This window comes from Urocitellus parryii, chromosome 7, assembly GCF_045843805.1.
Source record: "Urocitellus parryii isolate mUroPar1 chromosome 7, mUroPar1.hap1, whole genome shotgun sequence".
Taxonomy (NCBI): Eukaryota; Metazoa; Chordata; class Mammalia; order Rodentia; family Sciuridae; genus Urocitellus; species Urocitellus parryii.
Window position 1 is genome coordinate 183,555,281 of NC_135537.1, and position 18,807 is coordinate 183,574,087.

The 18,807-nt window shown below is 57.1% G+C and overlaps 2 protein-coding genes across 5 annotated transcripts; one reads left to right on the top strand and one right to left on the bottom strand.

Moving 5' to 3' along the window:
• Positions 1-2: 2 nt before the first annotated feature.
• On the top strand, positions 3-12,369 carry Hexd (hexosaminidase D). The gene is given in 14 exon segments (XM_026381337.2): positions 3-211; positions 1,268-1,402; positions 3,068-3,177; positions 4,668-4,755; positions 5,732-5,896; positions 6,979-7,162; positions 8,089-8,160; positions 8,542-8,737; positions 9,793-9,875; positions 10,838-10,916; positions 10,997-11,098; positions 11,277-11,366; positions 12,105-12,256; positions 12,259-12,369. Coding segments are annotated over 14 exon segments (1,623 nt in total). The 5' UTR covers positions 3-142; the 3' UTR covers positions 12,357-12,369.
• A 22-nt stretch (positions 12,370-12,391) lies between these two features.
• On the bottom strand, positions 12,392-18,556 carry Cybc1 (cytochrome b-245 chaperone 1). Of its 4 annotated transcripts, none has more exons than XM_026381343.2 (7): positions 18,257-18,556; positions 17,619-17,738; positions 16,885-16,926; positions 15,831-15,904; positions 15,042-15,138; positions 13,695-13,839; positions 12,392-13,397 (listed from the first exon to the last, which is right to left on the bottom strand). In XM_026381343.2, the coding sequence occupies exons 2-7, from the start codon at positions 17,701-17,703 to the stop codon at positions 13,277-13,279; spliced, it is 564 nt and encodes a 187-aa protein (XP_026237128.1). In that variant the 5' UTR covers positions 17,704-17,738; positions 18,257-18,556; the 3' UTR covers positions 12,392-13,276. The 4 variants fall into 4 exon arrangements, with proteins under 4 accessions (XP_026237128.1, XP_026237125.1, XP_026237127.1 ...); XM_026381340.2 differs by having other exon boundaries at positions 18,277-18,365; XM_026381342.2 differs by having other exon boundaries at positions 18,271-18,346.
• Between the last annotated feature and the right edge of the window lie 251 nt (positions 18,557-18,807).

Below are 18,807 nucleotides of genomic sequence, written 5' to 3' on the forward strand. Positions count from 1 at the left end.
CGGCGCGGCGCACCTGGGGCCGCGGGAGTCCGCCAGCGGGACGCCAAGTCGGGGCTGCGGGACCGCGGCGCGGCTCTCCAGATGCAGTGACTGCCCGCCCCCCGGGTGGCCGCACTGACCTGCCCTCCCCAGGGTCGCCAGGATGGCCTGCCCTGCCCAGGTGGCTGCAGTGACCTGCCCTCCCCTGGCCAGTACCCTCGGGGTGGCCAAGGTAAGTTTTGGGCCCCTCAGAGGGGTCCTCCCAAGCGCACCTGACACCTAAGGCTGGTCAGACTCCTGCGTCCACCCCGCAGGGACAGCCGCCGGGAGTCACAGGGTCCTGGAGGCCAGGCGTCCTTGTCCTCTGGAAGAACACGCTGGTGGGGTCAGCAAACTGAACAGTGACTCCTGTGGAGTTTTCCTCCCTTTACCATCTCACCCTTTGTGTTTTTATAATAGGCGGGGAAAATGAGTCTCTCTGTTTTCCTTGCTACTTCATTATCATCCAGACTCTTCTGTTAGTCTAAACTAGCCAACTCTGATATGCATGAGTCTCATTCCCCTTTCAAATTACCGTTGCTTCGTTTAAAATCCTAGCTAATTTTCTCAGGAGTAAAATTTGCAGTTTCTTCAGCCCTGCCACCAAGCTGACCTGAGTTCTAGAAATGGGAATTAATTTTAAGGTTATCCAAAATTAAATTGAAGGTAGAGGGCTGGGGATGTGGCTCAAGCGGTAACGCGCTCGCCTGGCATGCGTGCGGCCGGGGTTCGAGCCTCAGCACCACATACCAACAAAGATGTTGTGTCCCCCGAATACTAAAATATAAATATTAAAAAAAAATTGAAGGTAGATTTTCCACAGAAACATTGTATCACGGGACCTGATAAAAAGTGTCCAGAGACCTCTGCCTGACTACTTTCTCCCAGATGGTGTATCTAGAGAGACTTTGGCTAGGGTGCTGCTCAGGGTGGAATGCTTGACTAGCATGCACAAGGTCCTGGGTTTGATCCCCAGCACCGAAAAAAGAGAGAGAGCCTTGAAAACAATTATTTTGTAGTTGTTTGATTTGATATAAATCAAATCATGAGGCAACCAAGCCTCTGCTATTTTAGAGACAAGTCACAATTAAATAGCAGAAGTCTATATTGTGAAGACTTCTCCATTCATTTTCATGTTAGTGATACGAGTTTCTTCTAAGGTAATAAAGGCTGATAACAAAACTGAAACAGTGGGAGGGAAGGGTGGAGAAGCCTCTGCTCCTATTTAATCTCATTTTTCCTTCACCAGGAAGGCCTCCAGACACAAGGTCCTATTGTAGGAGCACACACACTTTCTGAGATGTCGGGTCCCACACCCTTTAAGATGAGATTCGTGCATCTGGACCTCAAAGGAGCTCCGCCCAGGGTCTCCTACTTCTCAGAGGTAAGCACTCACTTTTACCTGTAGAAATGTTGGGAAAAGAATCCCAACTGTGCAAAAAGATTCAAAGAGACCCTAAGGGCTCAGCAAGGCCACGAGGCCCTCAGATATATAATAGAACTTTTTTTTCAGAAGGACAGAGCCACAGAGTAAGAACAAAATGTTGGGGAAAGAATCCCAACTGTATAGGGCAGCAAGGGTGAAGGAAAGAGAAGGCTCAGACCCGGGGAGGGGCCCAGAGCTGGCAGAGATGGAGTGGAGGAGGGGCCTGGGGATGGCAATCTCCATCCCAGTTTCAAGAACCTGCTCTGAGCAGCAGATGACCTGGGGCTGTGGCTCAGCAGTAGAGCACTCGCCTAGCATGTGTGCAAGGCCCTGGGTTTGTCCTCAGCACCACATAAAAATAAATAATTAAAACAAAGGTATTGTGTACAACTAAAAAAATAAAAATAAAATATTAAAAAAACATGAACAGCAGAGAAGGCCCAGTGAAGACATGAAGACTTGTAGAGAGGACAGCTGCCCAGGTAGCGTGACAGCCAATGCAAGACGTGCAGGGACCAGTCTGTCTCAAAGCAAGGCAGACAGATTGGTGAGCGGTGGAGTTTGGGAAAGGATGGCGTGAATCAGACAGCCCAGAAATGCCGCCGCCAGTCCAAAAGCACTGTGGAGAGAGTGTGTCTCTTAGGAGTGGATCGTGACGAGAACACGGGAGACGGGAACAGCTGGGAGCAGAGCCACAGACAGTATGGCGCCTGGGAAAAAATGACAGAAAAGGGAAAATCCAACACAAGACTGAGAGGCTAGGTGACAAAAGCCACAGGCTCAGGACAGAGGCCAGGAAAGTCAACTTGCTCACCCTTAGAGCTCTGGGGCAGGTCAAGGGCAACAGCCTGTGGCCCCCACATGTCCAAGGCCAGTCTGACGCTGGGCTTCCTCCTGTGTTCGCAGTCCTGTGACAGCTAGAATCACCTGGGGACCTTGCTCACAAGTCTGGCCGTCTTTCAGCATGATGGTCTCAGGGTAGCGCTGGAAGAGGGCAGGCACAGATGCTGCCAGGCTCCGTTCCCCACCTCCCCACCCAGCATGCTTCCAACTTTCCCATGCTTTGGGAGAGGAACCCCGTCAGCAGTGACACCCCAGGTGGCAGGACACAGCAGCCCAGGCCGTGGTCCTCACCTGGAGACTGATGGCTGTCTAGGCCTTGCAGGGCCCTTGGGACAGGCTGAGAAGACTAGCTCTGCCCTGGGTGTGGAGACAAAGGTCTTAGAAGGGCCTCACCAGTACCAGGTGCTGACCAGTTCTTCAGAGCCTCAGTTCCTCTCGCCTCTGGGTCCCCGGGCTTGGCTCCTCTGCTGCCTCTCTGCATGACATCTGTGCCTGTGGGCCCGAGCCCTGCTCCCCAGCTAAGCCCCCAGAGTTAACTGCTGGTGGGTGGCACGCAGTCCATAGCACATCACCCTCCCTGTTCAAAATGGATGTGTCCCTAGTGGAGGGTTTGACTTGGCATAAGAACATTTTCCCGATTCAGTGTTTCCAGGAGAAGTGGAAGTATTAGCTACTCCCCCCATCTGCAAGGCTGGAAAGAGAAGTGTCCGTGCAGCACTGCATTGAAAGTTGCCTTTCAATCAGATGGTCACTTCATACCCCCATCCCTGTCTCCCCCAGATCTTTCCTCTGTTCCACGCGCTTGGGGCAAATGGCCTCCTCATTGAGTATGAAGACATGTTTCCCTACGAGGGCCGCCTGAGGCTGCTGAGGGCCACGCATGCATACAGGTACCACCAGGCAGCCTGGGGGAAAGCCTGGGCTGGGCGGGATGGTCAAGAGTCCAACTGTGTGGGCATGCTCCTTTTCTGTCTTTCTAAATGCATGTCCTTTATTATAAGAACTGATAATAAAATTAGCACATCATAAAAGTAAAACCTGAGGAGAATTTGAGGACATAAGCACCCACCATGGCCCTGGGGGAGGGGGGGGGAAAGCTGCGCTTGCAGATGGGTCTCCACTCTACCATCTGCCACCTGAGTGCCGGGCACCGTAGGCTGGTGGTGGGTCAGCCAGTGCCTTGGCTGGTTCTTGGGCTGGGGTTGTAGATTAGGGGGGAGGATAGAGATCAGTAGGATCAGGCATGGTGGGCTTCAATGACAGGTCACAGGAAAACAGGCAAAGGACGTGAGCTGACAGAGTCAAAAGAGGGGAGAGAAGTGACCAGTGGCATTCAAGGAAGTGTCGGTCCCCACCCTCACCAGGATCACAGGACAGTGGAGGAGAAGGAGCAGACCCCGCACCCCAGGCAGCTTGGCTCTGGGCATCTGGTTGTGCTGAGAGCCTCCAGGCTGCGGATGGGAGGCTGCAGAGGTGTGCGCGCCCTGCTGGGGCAGCAGGGTTCTGTGTGTTCTTTGCGCTCTCATTTTTTCTTACCGTGAACATATTTTATATTTTCCGTGTTTGTATTTTTGGCACTAGGGACTGAACCCAGGGGTGCTAAAGTACTTCCCCAAGTTTCCTAGGTTGGCCTGAAACTTGCCATCCTCCACCTCAGTCTCCCAGTAGCTGGGGTGACAGGTGTGTCTCCACCCCCAGCTGTGAACATATTTTCTCTCTTTCCCAGTAGGAAAAGCACCAGGGTTTCTTTGACACTTGAAACAGGTATATTATAGTAAAAACGTCATGTGATTAGTAAACTGATTAACTCATAAGATGCTCTGAACACTCAAAAACTAGAGAGAGCTTTGCCTGGCCGGGCGTGGTGGCGCACACCTGTAATCCCAGCAGCTTGGAGGCTGAGGCAGGAGGATTGCAAATTCAAGGCCAGCCTCAGCAAAAGTGAGGCACTAAGCAACTCGGTGAGACTCTGTCTCTACATAACATACAAAATAGGGCTGGGGATGTGGCTCAGTGGGCAAGTGCCCCTGAATTCAATCCCCAGTACCCCCTGCCAAAAAAAAAAAAAAAAAAAAAAAAGTAGAGATAGCTTTCTTTCTGAGATCACTCCATAACTGACAACTCATATTGAAGCGGTGAGCGGGCCCTTCCCCGAGTGACCACCACATGCTTAGGTCAGGGGCTGAATATAGTACGATTCTGTGAAAAGCACGAACACCTCACTGTGTGGACTAGGCAGGACTGGCTGGGGCCAGCTGCTCACTCTCCCGTGCCCTGGCGAGCCTCCTTCCCTGTGGAGAGCTGGGACTCACTGTCCCAGAGGGGCCCGAGCCTGAGGAGGGATGAGCGGTGTGACCTCTCACGGTCTTTGTCCCTCCAGTCCCTCTGAAGTCACAGAGATCTTGCGCCTGGCCAGGCTCAGCGAGCTGGAGGTGGTCCCCTTGGTGCAGACGTTCGGACACATGGAGGTGAGTGCAGGGTGGGGGCTACCTGGGGCTGGGCTGGTCCCCGTGCAGGGACAGCAGCTCAGCACTTACTAAGAGGCCACTGCCTTGGAAGTGCTGGCCCTGTGAGCAGCAGAGAGCACAAGCTCAGGCCAGGGCAGGGGGGGACCTTCCACTTTGTGTGTGTGTCTTTCCGCTGGGAAGCAGCCTTGCTCAGGTGGCTCTTGGGTCCTGTCCTTCAGTGTCAGCCTTGACTCACACCCCAGGAAGGAGGGGTCCTGCTCCCTTCCCTCAGGGCCCTGCAGCACTCCCAGGTCCCCCCACAGCTTTCCCAGGAGGTCCTCCTGCCCCTGCCCTGGGCTCTGAGCCTGACCTCGCCCGCTGTTGCCACCTGTCCACTGTGTTGCCACCTGAGTGACGGCTCTAGTCCTCTCCTGCTTTGCCCTTCCCTGGCCCTTGGGCATTGCCGACAGCCCCTCTCCTGTACCTGCCCCTTCCTGGCCTCCCTGCTCATGGCTGCTCCCCTGGACCTCCATTCTGGGGTGCCTCTTCCAGATGGCATCCAGAAAGAATGGGGAGTGGGAAGGGGTGGGGCAGGGTTGACTCTCACCCTGTCAGTGTGTCCCCTCTGGCAGTAGAGGATCCTGCTGGAGGGCACAGGAAGCAGCCCTCACACAAGTGGCTGTTTGAGCAGCATTGTGCATCTGGGGGCTTGTTTGGGGACTCACCAACCTCTACCATGCCCAGCCAGCAGGTCTCAACCTTTAGTTGGGTGGTGAGTAGAACCTGTCCCTTTAGTTCTGCCCTCCACTCAGGAGTGGCTGCTAAATAGCTGGAGGCTGGGCACCCAGCTGGGAGCAGGTCCAGCAGCCAGAGTTATGGGTTAGCACCCAAGACCCTCAGCCAGTTCCCGGGCAGACCACAGGAGCTGTCACAAGGCGCAGGGCTGGGAGCCCTTGCCGGGCCGAGGAGGCCTGCAGCAGCTCCCTCCTCGCCACAGTTTGTGCTGAAGCACGCGGCCTTTGCCCACCTCCGGGAAGTGGCGCCTTTCCCCAACACCCTGAACCCCCACGAGGCGGAGTCCCTGGCGCTCGTGGGAGCCATGATCGACCAGGTCCTGGAGCTGCACAGAGGTGCCCGATGGCTCCATGTCGGGTGTGATGAGGTAGGTGCCATCAGCCCCACATCCTTGGCCCTTCTCTCCTTGGGGCCGCCTTCTAGCATGCCATGATTTCATTTAAATGGGAAAACTGGAGTAGAGACAGACTTGCGCAGGGAGATAGGCCCCAGGGGAGGATGAAGGTCGGTACAGGGGCAGTCATGCAGAGCCTGCATGGGACATCCCAGGTGTCAGATGAGACCAGGACCCTCTGGCCTGGGCAGGGGCCAGAATGTGCAGTGTCCCCTACCCCCCAGTAGGGGCCCAGTCAACCCTAGTCATGGGCAAATTCTTGCCCTCAGAACTTTGTTCCAAGCAAAGAAGTGCAGTACAGGGTGGCAGGGGGGTGCTACTTTTGGAGCCTGAAGCACTAGCTGGGAAACCTGGCTCCCGGAAGACGCTGGTGATGTGACCCCTAACTCATGCGGTGGCCTCTCCCTGCCCGTTTCACTGGTGGGACTCCAGAGGTGTGGCAGAGCCTGGGGCAGCTCAGAGCCCTGAGGCCTCTGCAGGTCTGCAGCCCAGGAGAATCCTGAGCTAGGCCTACATTTGGGGACATTCAGCACTGAGGTTTCCCAGTTTCAAAGTGAATCTGCTTGTCTTGAGTATGTGTGTATGTAAGTGCACACCTCAGCAGCCTGCAGTGCACCCTGGTGTTGTGTCGCCCTCACTCCGCCTCACTGCAGAGCCTGCCCTGACCCCAGAGAGCCTGCACTCCTGTCTCCCAGCCCTGCAGCCTCCAAGGTGCTTGCCTGGTCTGGACACTCCATAGAAATGGAAGGAATCACAGGATAGGTGGCCTTCTGTGTCCGGCTTCTCGTACTCAGTGTCCAGGTCAGGGTGGCCAGGAACATCCTATTGCAGGGTGTATGTTTAGCTGTTCCTTAACTGGACAGAGCCCCATCGGCTGTCTGCATAGGGGTGCTCTGAACATCCAAGGGGTCCCGAATGAAGTTGAGTCTGTGCAGAGGCAGGGTCAACCTGCAGAGCCAGCGACTCACCCCTCCCCAGCTGCCTCCCCGCGGTCTGCTCTGAGACCCAGGACGTGCTCAGGGCAGTGCCAGGGCCAAGCGTGCTTTCTTCCTCAGGTCTACTACCTGGGTGAGGGGGAGGCCTCAAGACGGTGGCTGCAGCAGGAGCAGAACAGCCAGGCAAAACTCTGTCTGTCCCACATGCGGGCGGTGGCCAGCCACGTGCTGGCCCGACACCCCGGCATCACTCCCCTGGTGTGGGATGACATGCTACGGGACATACCCCAGGACCAGCTCACAGGTGGGCCCCAGAGTCCTGGGATGGGGCTTCTGCAGGCCCCTCCCCCAAGACCTTTGACCCCAAGGTCTCAGAAGTGAGCTTCTGTGTTCCCCTGGGAGTACCAGGCTGAAGTCATTGCCCTGAAGTGGCTGTAGACTCTGCTGGAATGGGCTGCTGAGGGCAGGGGCGTGGCGGGGGGACTGCAGGGCTTCCCACAGCCTCACAGTCCTCTGGGCAGCCTGTGGTTGCTGTTCCCTCTATCATAGGACTCCTCCAGCTCCTTCAGGGCTCAGGGTCCTGGCTCGTCCTTTCTGAATCTTGGAGATGAGCTAGAGGAGTACCTCCCCAGCCAGGGAGGTGGCATTTAAGCACACCCCCCTGGCCCACCCAGAGCCTGAGGTTCAAGGAGTCCCAGGGCAGAGCAGGGATCCAGGGCTGGTTGCTACCACGCTTCTGGGAGCTTCCTGGTCCAGTAGCAGCCACTATCCATGCCTTTTTAGATGGAGATTAATGAGAGTACCTGGGTGTGGTGGTACACACCTTAATCCCAGTCCGTGGGAGGCTGAGGTAGGAGGACTGCAAATTCAAGACCAGCCTCAGCAACTGAGACGTTTCAAAAGTTAAGGGAAAAAAAAATAGAAAAGACTACGGATGTGACTCAGTGGTAGAACTCCCGACTCAGTGGTAGAACTCCCAGTTCAATCCCCAATACCAAAAAAAAAAAAAAAAAAAAAAAGCAGCACTCCAACTGGAGGTGTGCTGCCAGGAAGAGCTCAGGAGCCCCATTACTGCTAGGCACGTCTAGAAACCTAGCACCATCCTGAGCCTGGGAAGATGACCTGGAGAGAAGGTGTATGTTCCCATTTTAGTACCAGAAGAGTGTGTCTCGGGAGCTGGAGTGTGGTCTGGGTAGTCCATCTGCCCTCTCGGCTTCCCTCTGTCCCTAGCATCCGGGGTGCCGCAGCTGGTGGAGCCTGTACTCTGGGACTACGGGGCTGACCTGGACATCCACAGTAAGGGTCAGTACCAGGTTGTCTGGGATCTGCCCTGCATGGCCATGCAACAAGATGGGCTGTTTCCCCATCCCCTGCAACCCTGTAACGTGGCCCAGTCTGAAGGGATGCAGGGCCCTGTCTGCTTGGCTGACTGGTTTTCGATAGAAGGGCCAGGCACTGCCCCTTGCCTGGGAACAGCCCCAGCAGACCCAGACCTGTGTCCGTCCTCAGCCCTTCACGTATTCTCTCTTTCTACCCAGTTCTCTGACATCTCTTCCAGTAAACTAGGGTCTCCTCTGCTGAAACGAAACCCGGGTCAGACAGCGTGGGGTCTCAGGAAGCGGGTCCTGGCTTTGCGCGGGCTGCTTCTGTGGGAGCTGCTCACACTGGGGCTCTCTCACCCAGTCCTCCTCATGGAGAAGTACCGGGAGTGCGGCTTCCCACGGCTGTGGGCTGCCAGTGCCTTCAAGGGGGCCACAGGGGCCAGCCAGGCCCTGCCCCACATCGAGCACCACCTCAGGAACCATGCGCAGTGGCTGCAGGTGGCGGGCAGTGGGCCAGCGGACATGCTGCAGGGCATCATCCTGACTGGATGGCAGAGGTAAGCCCCAGGGAGGCCATCCTGGGGTGAGAGGTAGCCCTCCTGCCCCACAGCTATCCCCCAAGCTGGGGCGCTCCAGGCTGGGAGCACAGCCCCCACTCCACACTTAGTAAGTAAGGCCACTTTGTAGGGGCGTGAGGTCACACTGGGGCACTTTGAGGACTTCACACCATTTGAAAAGTATAGCTACAGAAAAGATCCTGGTCCTTGGACAGAGCCTGGCTCTGCTCCTGACCTGCAGGTTGAGAGGGCAGAAGCCAGGCACACCTGCCAGCAGACTACTGGAGGCAGGGCTATGGGGAGATGTGCTGAGTGGCCGGGCCCTCTGGCTGTCCATGTGTGGCTTATGGTCCAGTACCTATCCAGAAGCTGCCCGTCGGGGGTCGGTCAGCTCCACAGAGCTGCTAGATGGCTCCCACTGAGGCACTGTGAAGATTCCTCAGACACCTGCTGTGCGACTCCCGGGCACCAGGACTGTCCCCATAGAGCAGAGCCCCCTGGCGTGCATGGACAGTGCCAGGAACTCCATGACATGCAGCATGTAGGTGCAGAGAGCCTGATGAGAGTGTGAGGTCAACATCAGCAGCTGCCTGGCCCCTCCATCTTCCTCCACCTGGCTCCACCCCCGCTACAGCCATGTAGCCACACAGCCTAGGAAATAGGCCTGGGCAGGTGGGGGCCTAGATGGCCACCCTGACCTGCCGGCCTCCTCATGGGGCCTAGGGGTGGAGGACAGGACCAGCTCAGAGGCTGCTGCAGAGGTCTCAGAGAAGGCACTGGGGCACAGCCCTAGGAGGCAGGAGGAAGGGCCTGGATAGCATCTCAGAGGCAGCCCCTCCAGGCCCTCCCAGAAAGCAGCATGGCCTCAGGTCCTGACAAAGGCTCCCACTGCACAGGACTCACTTAGAAACCCCTGGCCAGTGGTGGGAGGGACCCAGCTGCTCCCAGGGGGCCCTGCCTTGAACCCTAGAACAAGCAAACGCTCCTCAGGTCAGGGTGGCTGTGGCCAGGTGGACTGGCTGAGGGCATGGAGCTGAGCCCTCATCTGGACATAGGTACGACCACTTCTCCGTGCTGTGTGAGCTGCTGCCTGTGGGGATCCCCTCCCTGGCTGCCTGTCTGCAGTTGCTGCTCCATGGTACGTCCTATCCAGCAGCCCCAGCTCTGCCACTCCTCATTTGGGCCTGGACTGTGGACCTCCATGCAGTGAAGGTTGGACACACAGGGTTGGGGGGCTGGGGAGGGCACTCCTAGCTGCCCTGTGATTGGCTCAGGCCTGCCAGTGCCTGGAAGGTAGGCAGGATGGGTCCCTCAGACTCAGCCCTCAGGTGGGATGGGGAAGAAGGTCCCACCTTCACTACATAAGTGTCCTGAGAGCCATGAGGTAGGCTGTGCAGGACCCTGCTCTCTACACCTGACCCCTCTGAGGGAGCAGCTGGCCCAGACCATGGCAGGCAAGTGCAGCAACCTATGGAGACCCTGTCCCAAAATAAGGACTGGAGATACAGCTCAGGGTGCTGGGTTCAGTCCCCGGTACCAGGAACACAGGCAGAGTCTGGGTAGCATTTCTCAGGTGCCTGGAGCCTGCTTTGGACACACCACTGTTGAGCAAGCTGCAGGTGCTGGGGCTGCCAGCATCACCATGCTTGCTGCTCTGTCTTGATCTTTAAAATAGCATCCAGCCAGATGCTGTGGCCATACCTGTAACCTCAGCAACTTGGAAGGCTAAGGCAGGAGAAAAAAGCCGGGGCTGGGGCTGTAGCTCAGTGGTAGCTCAGTGGTCTCACACATGTGAGGCATTGGATTCGATCCTCAGCATCACATAAAAATATTGTGTCCATCTACAAAAAAAATAGTTAAAAAAAAGAAGAAGGTGGGGTACAGCCCAGTGGTAAAGCATCCCTGGGTTCCCCAGTACTAGAATAACAATAATAGTAACAAACACCTTTCTTGTGTTGCCCATCCTGGGGAGACCTGGGTCAGCCTGTGCGGGTGGGGTCTGACGGGTTCCAGCACTGCTGTGCCTGCAGACCCACATGCAGATGGTGAGCCTGGCAGGGAGCAGGCCCCTCTGAGCACTGTGCCTGTGGCTGGTTCCAGGAGGATTCACTGAGCACGTGAGACTGAGGGTGGAGAACCTCCTCGGGCTTCCCAGCCTGGAAGCAGCAGCTATCCCGAGGTACCTCTGCCCTGCCCCGCCCAGTCCTCCCCTCCCTGCCCGTCCCTGGGGACCACTGTCTCAGAGTGGCTCTCTGGCAGTGAGGGGACCGGCTCCTTCCCTGGCAGTGACATTCATGCCCTCGTCACTCAAGTCAGCTTCTACCTGCGCAGTTCTGTGGACGCACTGCTAGAGAGGAACAGGTGAGTGCCTCCGTGAGCAGGCCCCACCAGTCTTGTCCCTCATAAAGGCTTTCTGGAAGGAAACATGACTTCCAATTTTCCCTGCCAGATTCTAGAGCTATCCAGGGGTGTGTGACTGTGCAGCCCCAAGCTTGCCAGTTGGCACCCCTGAGAACACCCCTGTGTGGACTCACCCCAGGTACGTCACTGGCTGGTTCAGCCCCTACCATCGCAGGCGGAAGCTCATCCACCCGGTCATGGTCCAGCACATCCAGCCTGAGGTGCTCAGGTAACCTCTGTGTAGCTAGCCAAGTGCCTGGCCCCAGAGCAGCTGTCCCCTATATGTGGCAGTGCCCACAGTAACCAGCGTTGAGCTGAGACGAGCTTTCCAGGAGCTGTAGCCCTGGATCTTGGATGAGTCACGTGTGCCGTCCTTCCCTAACATCCGGGCAAGGTGGTGCACACCTGTAATCCCAGTGGCTTGGGAAGCTGAGGCAGGAGGGTCTTCAGTTCAGAGCCAGCCTCAGCAACTTAGCAAGGCCCTGAGCAGCTCAGTGAGACCCTGTCTCTAAATAAAATATAAAAAGGGTGGGGATGTGGCTCAGTGGTTAAGCATTAAGCATCCCTAGATTCAATCCCTGGTACAAAATAAAGCTAGGTTATCCCTAGCCTAAAAGCCTGGGCAGGACCATAGGTCATCTTTGGAAGTCAGGCCACCTTACTCCATCCTGGCCCTGGAGAGGGCCCTTGTGTCCAGAGTCCCCTCTGCCCTCCTGTCCTTCCCTGGCTCAAGGATGTGAGCAGAGCCTAACAGACCCTCCTACACTGCACAAGACGCTACCAGCTACACCACCTGCTCACATGCCATGGGAAAAACCAGCAGCCAGCTGAACAGCAGGCTCCAGTTTCAGACGTTAAAGTGTGGCCAATCTCTACTTGTCTCTATGGATAAACAGACACGGGGCAGTGCACCCCTGGGGCTGTTGCAGGGGTCCTTGGCAGGCAAGCTCAGGTCCGTCTTCCTCAGCCTCCTGGGCAGGTGGAGTGCCCTGGTGCAGCAGCTGGAGACAGCCCTGCAGCTCGCCTTCTACCCAGACGCTGTGGAGGAGTGGTTGGAGGAGAACGTGCGCCCAAGCATGCAGCAACTGCAGGACCTACTACAGGACCTCAGTGAGGCGGCCACCACCGGCCCCTGCCCACCAGCCCTGGCTGGGACGCTGGTGGGGACTGCCGAGGGGCAGGGTCCACAGGAGGGCTGAGGGCCCCTGCCACAGGCTAAGGCACTCTGCTGTCACTGTGGCCTCCTGTTTCCATACCCTGCTGAGCCCTGGGCAGCTGTGCAGACCAAGCACCCTCATAGCACAGCTGTCTTTGGGAAAATCATGGACACCAAGGAAAAGCAGGGGCTGTTAACCACATGCACATGGAACTTCACCATTCTGAAATAAAAGGGCAGCAGTAGCCAGAGTCCCCTGACACATCTGAATCCAACTTTTTATCACCACTCTGGTTTACAGCTGGCTTTGTTCCTCCAACACTAAAGATGAGCCCCAGTTCTGGGTGCTTCTCATTTACAAGCTTCACAAGCTGCCAGAAACATATTGCCGCACTTTGCATATTTCATTTTAGGGAAAATTTAAAACATCTCAGACTCAACCGCTGAAAACACCAACTTTGGCCTAAAGGACCAAGACCCCAGCTGGGGGCTGGTGGGCAGGAGCACCTGCCCTGCTTCCACTGGAGGTACCGGCGTGACTGCCCTGTCTGGCCTAGGAGCCTCCGGCCCCAGCACCTGAGTGGTGCTGTGGCTTCCCCAACCTGATCACACCTAGGGACACAGCCCCGTGGGGCTGACCGGAGCCCTGGAGGCCAAGCTCGGCACTTGGAAGGACCTGGATCCACTCACAAGGTGGACAAAGCAGGGGCAGGTCAGTGGCAGCTGGCACTTGGCTTCTGTGGGGAACAGCTGATGCCCTCCCGCAGGTCTTCGGACTTGAGTGACTGGGATTTGGTCCCTGTGGAACAGCTGTCAGTTTCCAAGTGCTGCAGGATGCTGTAAGAGGTGACCTCTGTTCTAGGCACATGGCTTCTGCCCGGGAGGTGAGGGCCCAGAGGGAGGACTGCTGTGATGGCTGACGACACTCTTGAGTCCTGCGAGGCTAAGGCCAGCACCCCGCTGGAGCCCGTGCCTGTCCTGCCTCAGCTCTGGCCGCCAGGGCTGTCAGCCTCACTGTCGCTGCTCTGAGACCGTTCCGAAGGGCTCTCCAGGCGGTGCAGCTCCAGGAAGTTGGTGACGAGCCTGGCTACAGCTTCCACGTCACTAAGAGGCAGGTACCAAGAGGAAAGGCAGGTCACCATGGCATATGCATCCTCAAGACCCTGCGCTGGCCTCATCCCCTGCTATCCAAATACAGCAGCTCCCAAACTGGACCCCTCACCCTCCCCTGCCACATTCTGTGCTTTCCCTGCAGATGCCATGCAGGGCTCCCTTCAAACATGCACAGCCCCCACAATTGTGCTTCCTCTGAAAACCTGTGTCCCACCCCCTGTGCCCCAAGACACTGGGTGGTAAATGAGAGATCACAGTCGTGCCCAAAGCAGGCCCCACCCCGCATACCTGCGACGGCCCATGACTGCACTCTGGGTGAGGGGATGGGAGAAGCCTGTGGCAAACCGGAGCACCACCATGTAGCCCTTCCCAAAATACCGGACCTTCTCCTCCTCCACATTCACATCCCGGATGTCATTTAGCAGGACCACCACTGGAGAGGTGCAAAGATCAGTGGTCATGTACCCCTCCCTACCCAACTCCACCTGCCTATGCTGTGGGCAAGGTCGCTTTGGAGCCATTAGCTCTGCTGAGAACAGTCACAGTGGCACTGGTGGCAGAAGTACCCTAGGCCTGATTCCAAAGCATCAGCTGGGTAAGAAAGACAAGCTCAAGCCAGGCATGGTGGTACTCGCCTGTAATACCAGCAACTCAAGAGTATGAGGCAAGAGGGTCTCAAGTTTGAGATCAGCCTCAGCAACTTAGTGAGACCCTGTCTCAAAATAAAAAATAAAAAGGACTGGGAATGTGGCTCAGTGGTGGAGCACCTGGGCTCAATTTCTCATATTGGGGGATGGGGGGAGACAAGCTCAACAGACACATGTCATGAGCTACTGGGCCCAGTGTGAAAGCTGGCCTTCCCACAGTCTGACAGCAGAATCCCTAGCTAAGGTTTCAATTTCCCCCAAGGCTGAAAAACTGCTAGCCATCACAGTGCAGTGTCCCATCTGCAAGGAGTGGGACAACTGTGCCAGGCTCCTAGCCACAATCCACCAAGAAGCCCAATAGCATACCACTACCTCAGCCTGCTAGGCAGGTCTGGTCCTCATCTGTCCAGCTTGGGGGCCACACACAGGCTAAAGTGCCACCCAGATCAGGAGAAGCCAGCAGCACCCAGGGCCTGACCCCTCACAAGGTACTCGCCAGCCAATGAACTCTTGTACGTGCAACCACCTATTCATCGGTAGTGGGCAGCAGATGCACAGTGCACAGCACACTTAGGGGAACTCTTCACTAACCCACAATGGGAGCAGCTCCCGGACCCAGAAGTTCAAGGGTAAGCAACTCCCTGACTGTCCAGACCCTCCACACAGGCCTGGCAGAGCCAATGGGGAACTGAAATCAGGAGGCCTCTGAAAGCAGAAAGGATCGTGCCAGCTGCAGAGCCACCTGCTCACTGGTACAGCTCAGCCTGCCTGCACCATGACCTACCCGCACTGCCCAAACTGACCTGGGAAGAGCCACTAAGGGGTGGCCATCCTCCCAACAGTCCAAGCCTTGAGAACCATGAGTCCTCAGAACACAGGGCCTGCCTGGGCCCCACACCCTGTGGGCCAGGGCATGGTGAGGACCCAGCTGCAGAGTGAGGCGTGCTTGGCCCCTCAGGCCTGCGCATGCCCGACTCCCCCGCCTCACCTTGGTCATGGCCTGCTCTGAGAAGAGTCAGCAGCTTCCTGTAGAGGCTGAATGTTTTCAGAACCACCTTCCCGGTGCTCTTGTTGAAGATGGCTTCCTGGAAACATGTACCTTCACCACACAGACCTCCAGGGAGGGGCCAAATGGGCACCGAGGCACTATCCCACCCATACTGATGTGGATGCTCAAGAGGAGACCCTTGAGCAAAACCCAAACCCCAGATGCCTGAGCCCAGCATCTGCGGTCTACTCTCTGGACTCATGCCATGCAGGAATCAGTAGGAAAACAGCGGGGTGGAGGAGGCACCCATTCCAGGACAAGAGGACAGCCTAGTAGCAGGGCCATCAAGAAGGCAGAGGTCAAGAGCAGCCTGGGTTGGGGCTGGAGTTGGGGCTGGGGTTGTGGCTCAAGTGGTAGTGCGCTCGCTTAGCATGCGTGAGGCACTGGGTTCAATTCTCAGCACTACATAGAAACAAAATAAAGATATTGTGTTCACCTAAAACTAAAAAACAAATATTTTTTAAAAAGAGCATCCTGGGACCAAGTGGCTTTGAGGACCCCGGAGGGCTGAAGAGCAGGGGGTTCACACCCTCTGTGCCACAGCAACCCCCGAGGTAACGATTGTTTCCTGAGTGGAAACAGTCACTGGGAAGCTTCTAGAGACTTCCTGGCCCAGGGATGGTCACAAGCAACATCCAGGGCCTGTGTCCAGCTAAATGGACACCTTTATGCCAGTCAAATATGCTCTCTCCAGAGAGGGGCACTCTGCCACCCTCACCCACATCTTACCTCCCAGTCTTCCAAGTTCTGCACAGCCACAAACAGGCAGCCTGTGACATAGAAGAGCTTCCAGCCCAGGCTATCTGTAGGCAGACACAGGACACCCACCATAAGTGATGGGCCAAAGCTACGCAACCAGGTGGGTACAGAGGCACACACCTGTAATCCCAGCGGCTCAGGAGGCAGAGGCAGGAGGATCCCGAGTTCAAAGCCAGCCTTAGCATTTAGCGAGGCGCTAAGCAACTCAGCGAGACCCTGTGTCTAAATAAAATGCAAAACAGGGCTGGAGATGTGGCTCAGTGATCAAGTGTTCCTGAGTTTGATCCCTGATACCCCACCCCCCCACAAAAAAAAGCTATGCAACCACAGGGAGCCCTGCCTGGCACGACCTTTCCCCAGACACTGACTGCCCTGTGAGAACCCAGGCAGCCAGCTGTGCTGCTGGTTTTATCTTGGTTACTCGGGACTTGCACATGACAAGCCTTCTCAGCTCTGGGGAAGCATGCAGGGCCCAGCTCCTGTTCATCTTGGCAAACTTCTAAGAGTGGGAAGGTAGGAAACACAGATCCTCAATGCAGCACCTTGGGCAAATGCTAAAGAGCTCTTTGGAAGACTTTCTCTTTTTTTTTTTTTTGGTGTGTATGGAGGTATTGGGGATTGAACTCAGGGGCACTTGACCACTGAGCCACATCTCCAGTGTATTTTATTTAGGGACAGGGTCTCAATGAGTTGCTGAGTGCCTCACAGTTGCTAAGGCTGGCTTTGAACTTGCGATCCTCCTGCCTCAGCCTCCCGAGCACTGGGATTACAGGCGTGGGCCACAGTGCCTAGCTGGAAGACTATTTTATGACACAGGAAAATGCCTGAGGTTTGACATGCAAGATGCAGGCCACATGGGGTGCACACATCAGTGCAGGCAGGTAGCACAGGTAGCACTGCACAGGGTGAGGAGGCAGAGATGCTGGCCATGCCCAAGGCCACACCACAAATACACACATGAAATTTTTTTTTTCTCCTCATTTTCCAAACAGTTGAGGAAGTTACAAGGGATGGTGTACTTTACCTCCACTGTAGTAAGCAGCAGCCAGGCCAGTTGACAAGATTCCTGCAGAGAGGAACAAGGAATACCTTACAATAGAGCCAGTGAGAGTCCCACTCTCTCTCCCAATGCTGCAGCCCCTGCCAGCCCAGCCAGTGTGCCCTCTCCACTGCAGGACTGCTGTGCACTGGTACAGCAGGAAGAGTCCACCAAGTACAGAGTGGAGGAACAGCCCAATGTTCATTTAAAAACACAGTATAGGCCAGGCACAGTGGCCGCATGCCTGCAATCCCGGCTTCCCAGGAAGGCTGAAGCAGGAGGATGGCAAATTCCAGGCCAGGCTAGGCAACTTAGCAAGAATGTCCTAAAATTTTAAAGTGGGAAAGGATGGGGATGTACTCAGAAGAATAACCCTAGGCTCAATTCCCCACTAGCACAAAAAAAAAAAAAACACGAAAATATGGTGACTTAAGAAAAGCACTACCCAGCTGGGGCTGCAGTGACAGAACACCTGCGCAGAAGACACAGGGCACTAGGTTCCATCCCCAGCACCACAAAAGAAGACAGGGGACAGGGTAGAATTAGGAAGGAAGAACACAGTCCTAATGAAGCAGACGTGCACCTCCCAAAGTGGGCGGGGAAAACCTAACAACATGCAAAGACAGCTGGTACTTTTGAGGGCAGAAAAAAAGAGGAAATAGTTTTATTTTCACCCTTTTTTTAGTCTTTCTGTTCTGGGGGAATTTATAAAGCCTTACCGACCAAGAGGGACCAGGACCGGATGCCCGGAGCCCGCTTCAGATGGAGGCAGGAGTTGGTGCGAGTCTCTACTTGCATGTACATCCCTGGAACACGGCTCCACGCCACAGGAGCGGGGGCTGGGGAAGGGGAGTCATGAGGCTGCCACGCTACAGCCGGGACCCAGGCGGCCCGCCAGCAAGGCCAGCTACCGGCCCGTGGGCACCGACCGCCGGATCCCGGGGCCCCCCCCTCCAGGAGCTGGCCTCCCGGCTCACGTCCGCTCCAACACCACTGCCTGCCCACGCTGCCCAGGGCTCCGCTCCAACACCACTGCCTGCCCACGCTGCCCAGGGCTCCGCTCCAACACCACTGCCTGCCCACGCTGCCCAGGGCTCCGCTCCAACACCACTGCCTGCCCACGCTGCCCAGGGCCCTAGCCCGGAGCGGGCAAAGCCCTGAGCCGCCGCATCTCGGCCAGCCCACCCGGACCCGCCCCGCGCCGGCCTCTGCCAGGAGAGTCCCGACCCAGGGACAGGGGCGGCTCTGGCCGCAGGCCGACCGTGTCCAGGGCGCCGCCCCGCTGCCTCCCAGCGCGACCCAACCTCACGAAGCCTAGGGCAGCACGCGACGGCCCCCTCGGCCTCCGGGGCTCCACCTGCGCTCACGCACACGCACCCGCGGGCCGTCTGCTCAGCACGCTGTCCGTCCCGGGTCCCGGTCAGCAGGGCCGGGTCAGGACGCTGCCCACCGCGAGGACCCCAGCTCGGGGAAGACCACCGAGCACAGAGACACGGCGGGACCGCGCGGGGCGTGCCCACGACACGGGAGACCGGCGGGCACCGCCTGCGCCGGGCCCGGCACCGGAGAGGGGGGCGAGGTCGGTCGCGCCGCCTTCCGGACCCTGAGGCCGGGCAGCCGGACGCGCGGACTGCGGGGTGGGGGCAGGCCTCAAAACTTCCGGGGTGGGGGCGGGGGCTCTTCACTTCCGCGTTGGGGCGGGGGCTCTTCACTTCCGCGTTGGGGCGGGGGCTGCGCGCCTCGGAGCTGGGGGCGTGGCCTTGCTGACTTCCAGGATTGAAACGGGGTCGACTGACACCGCGATGGGGCGGGGCCTGCTGACTTCCGGGTTGGGTGGGGCCTGCGGACTTCCGGGTTGGGGCGGGGCCTGCGGACTTCCGGGTTGGGGCGGGGCGGTGGCTGCGGGGG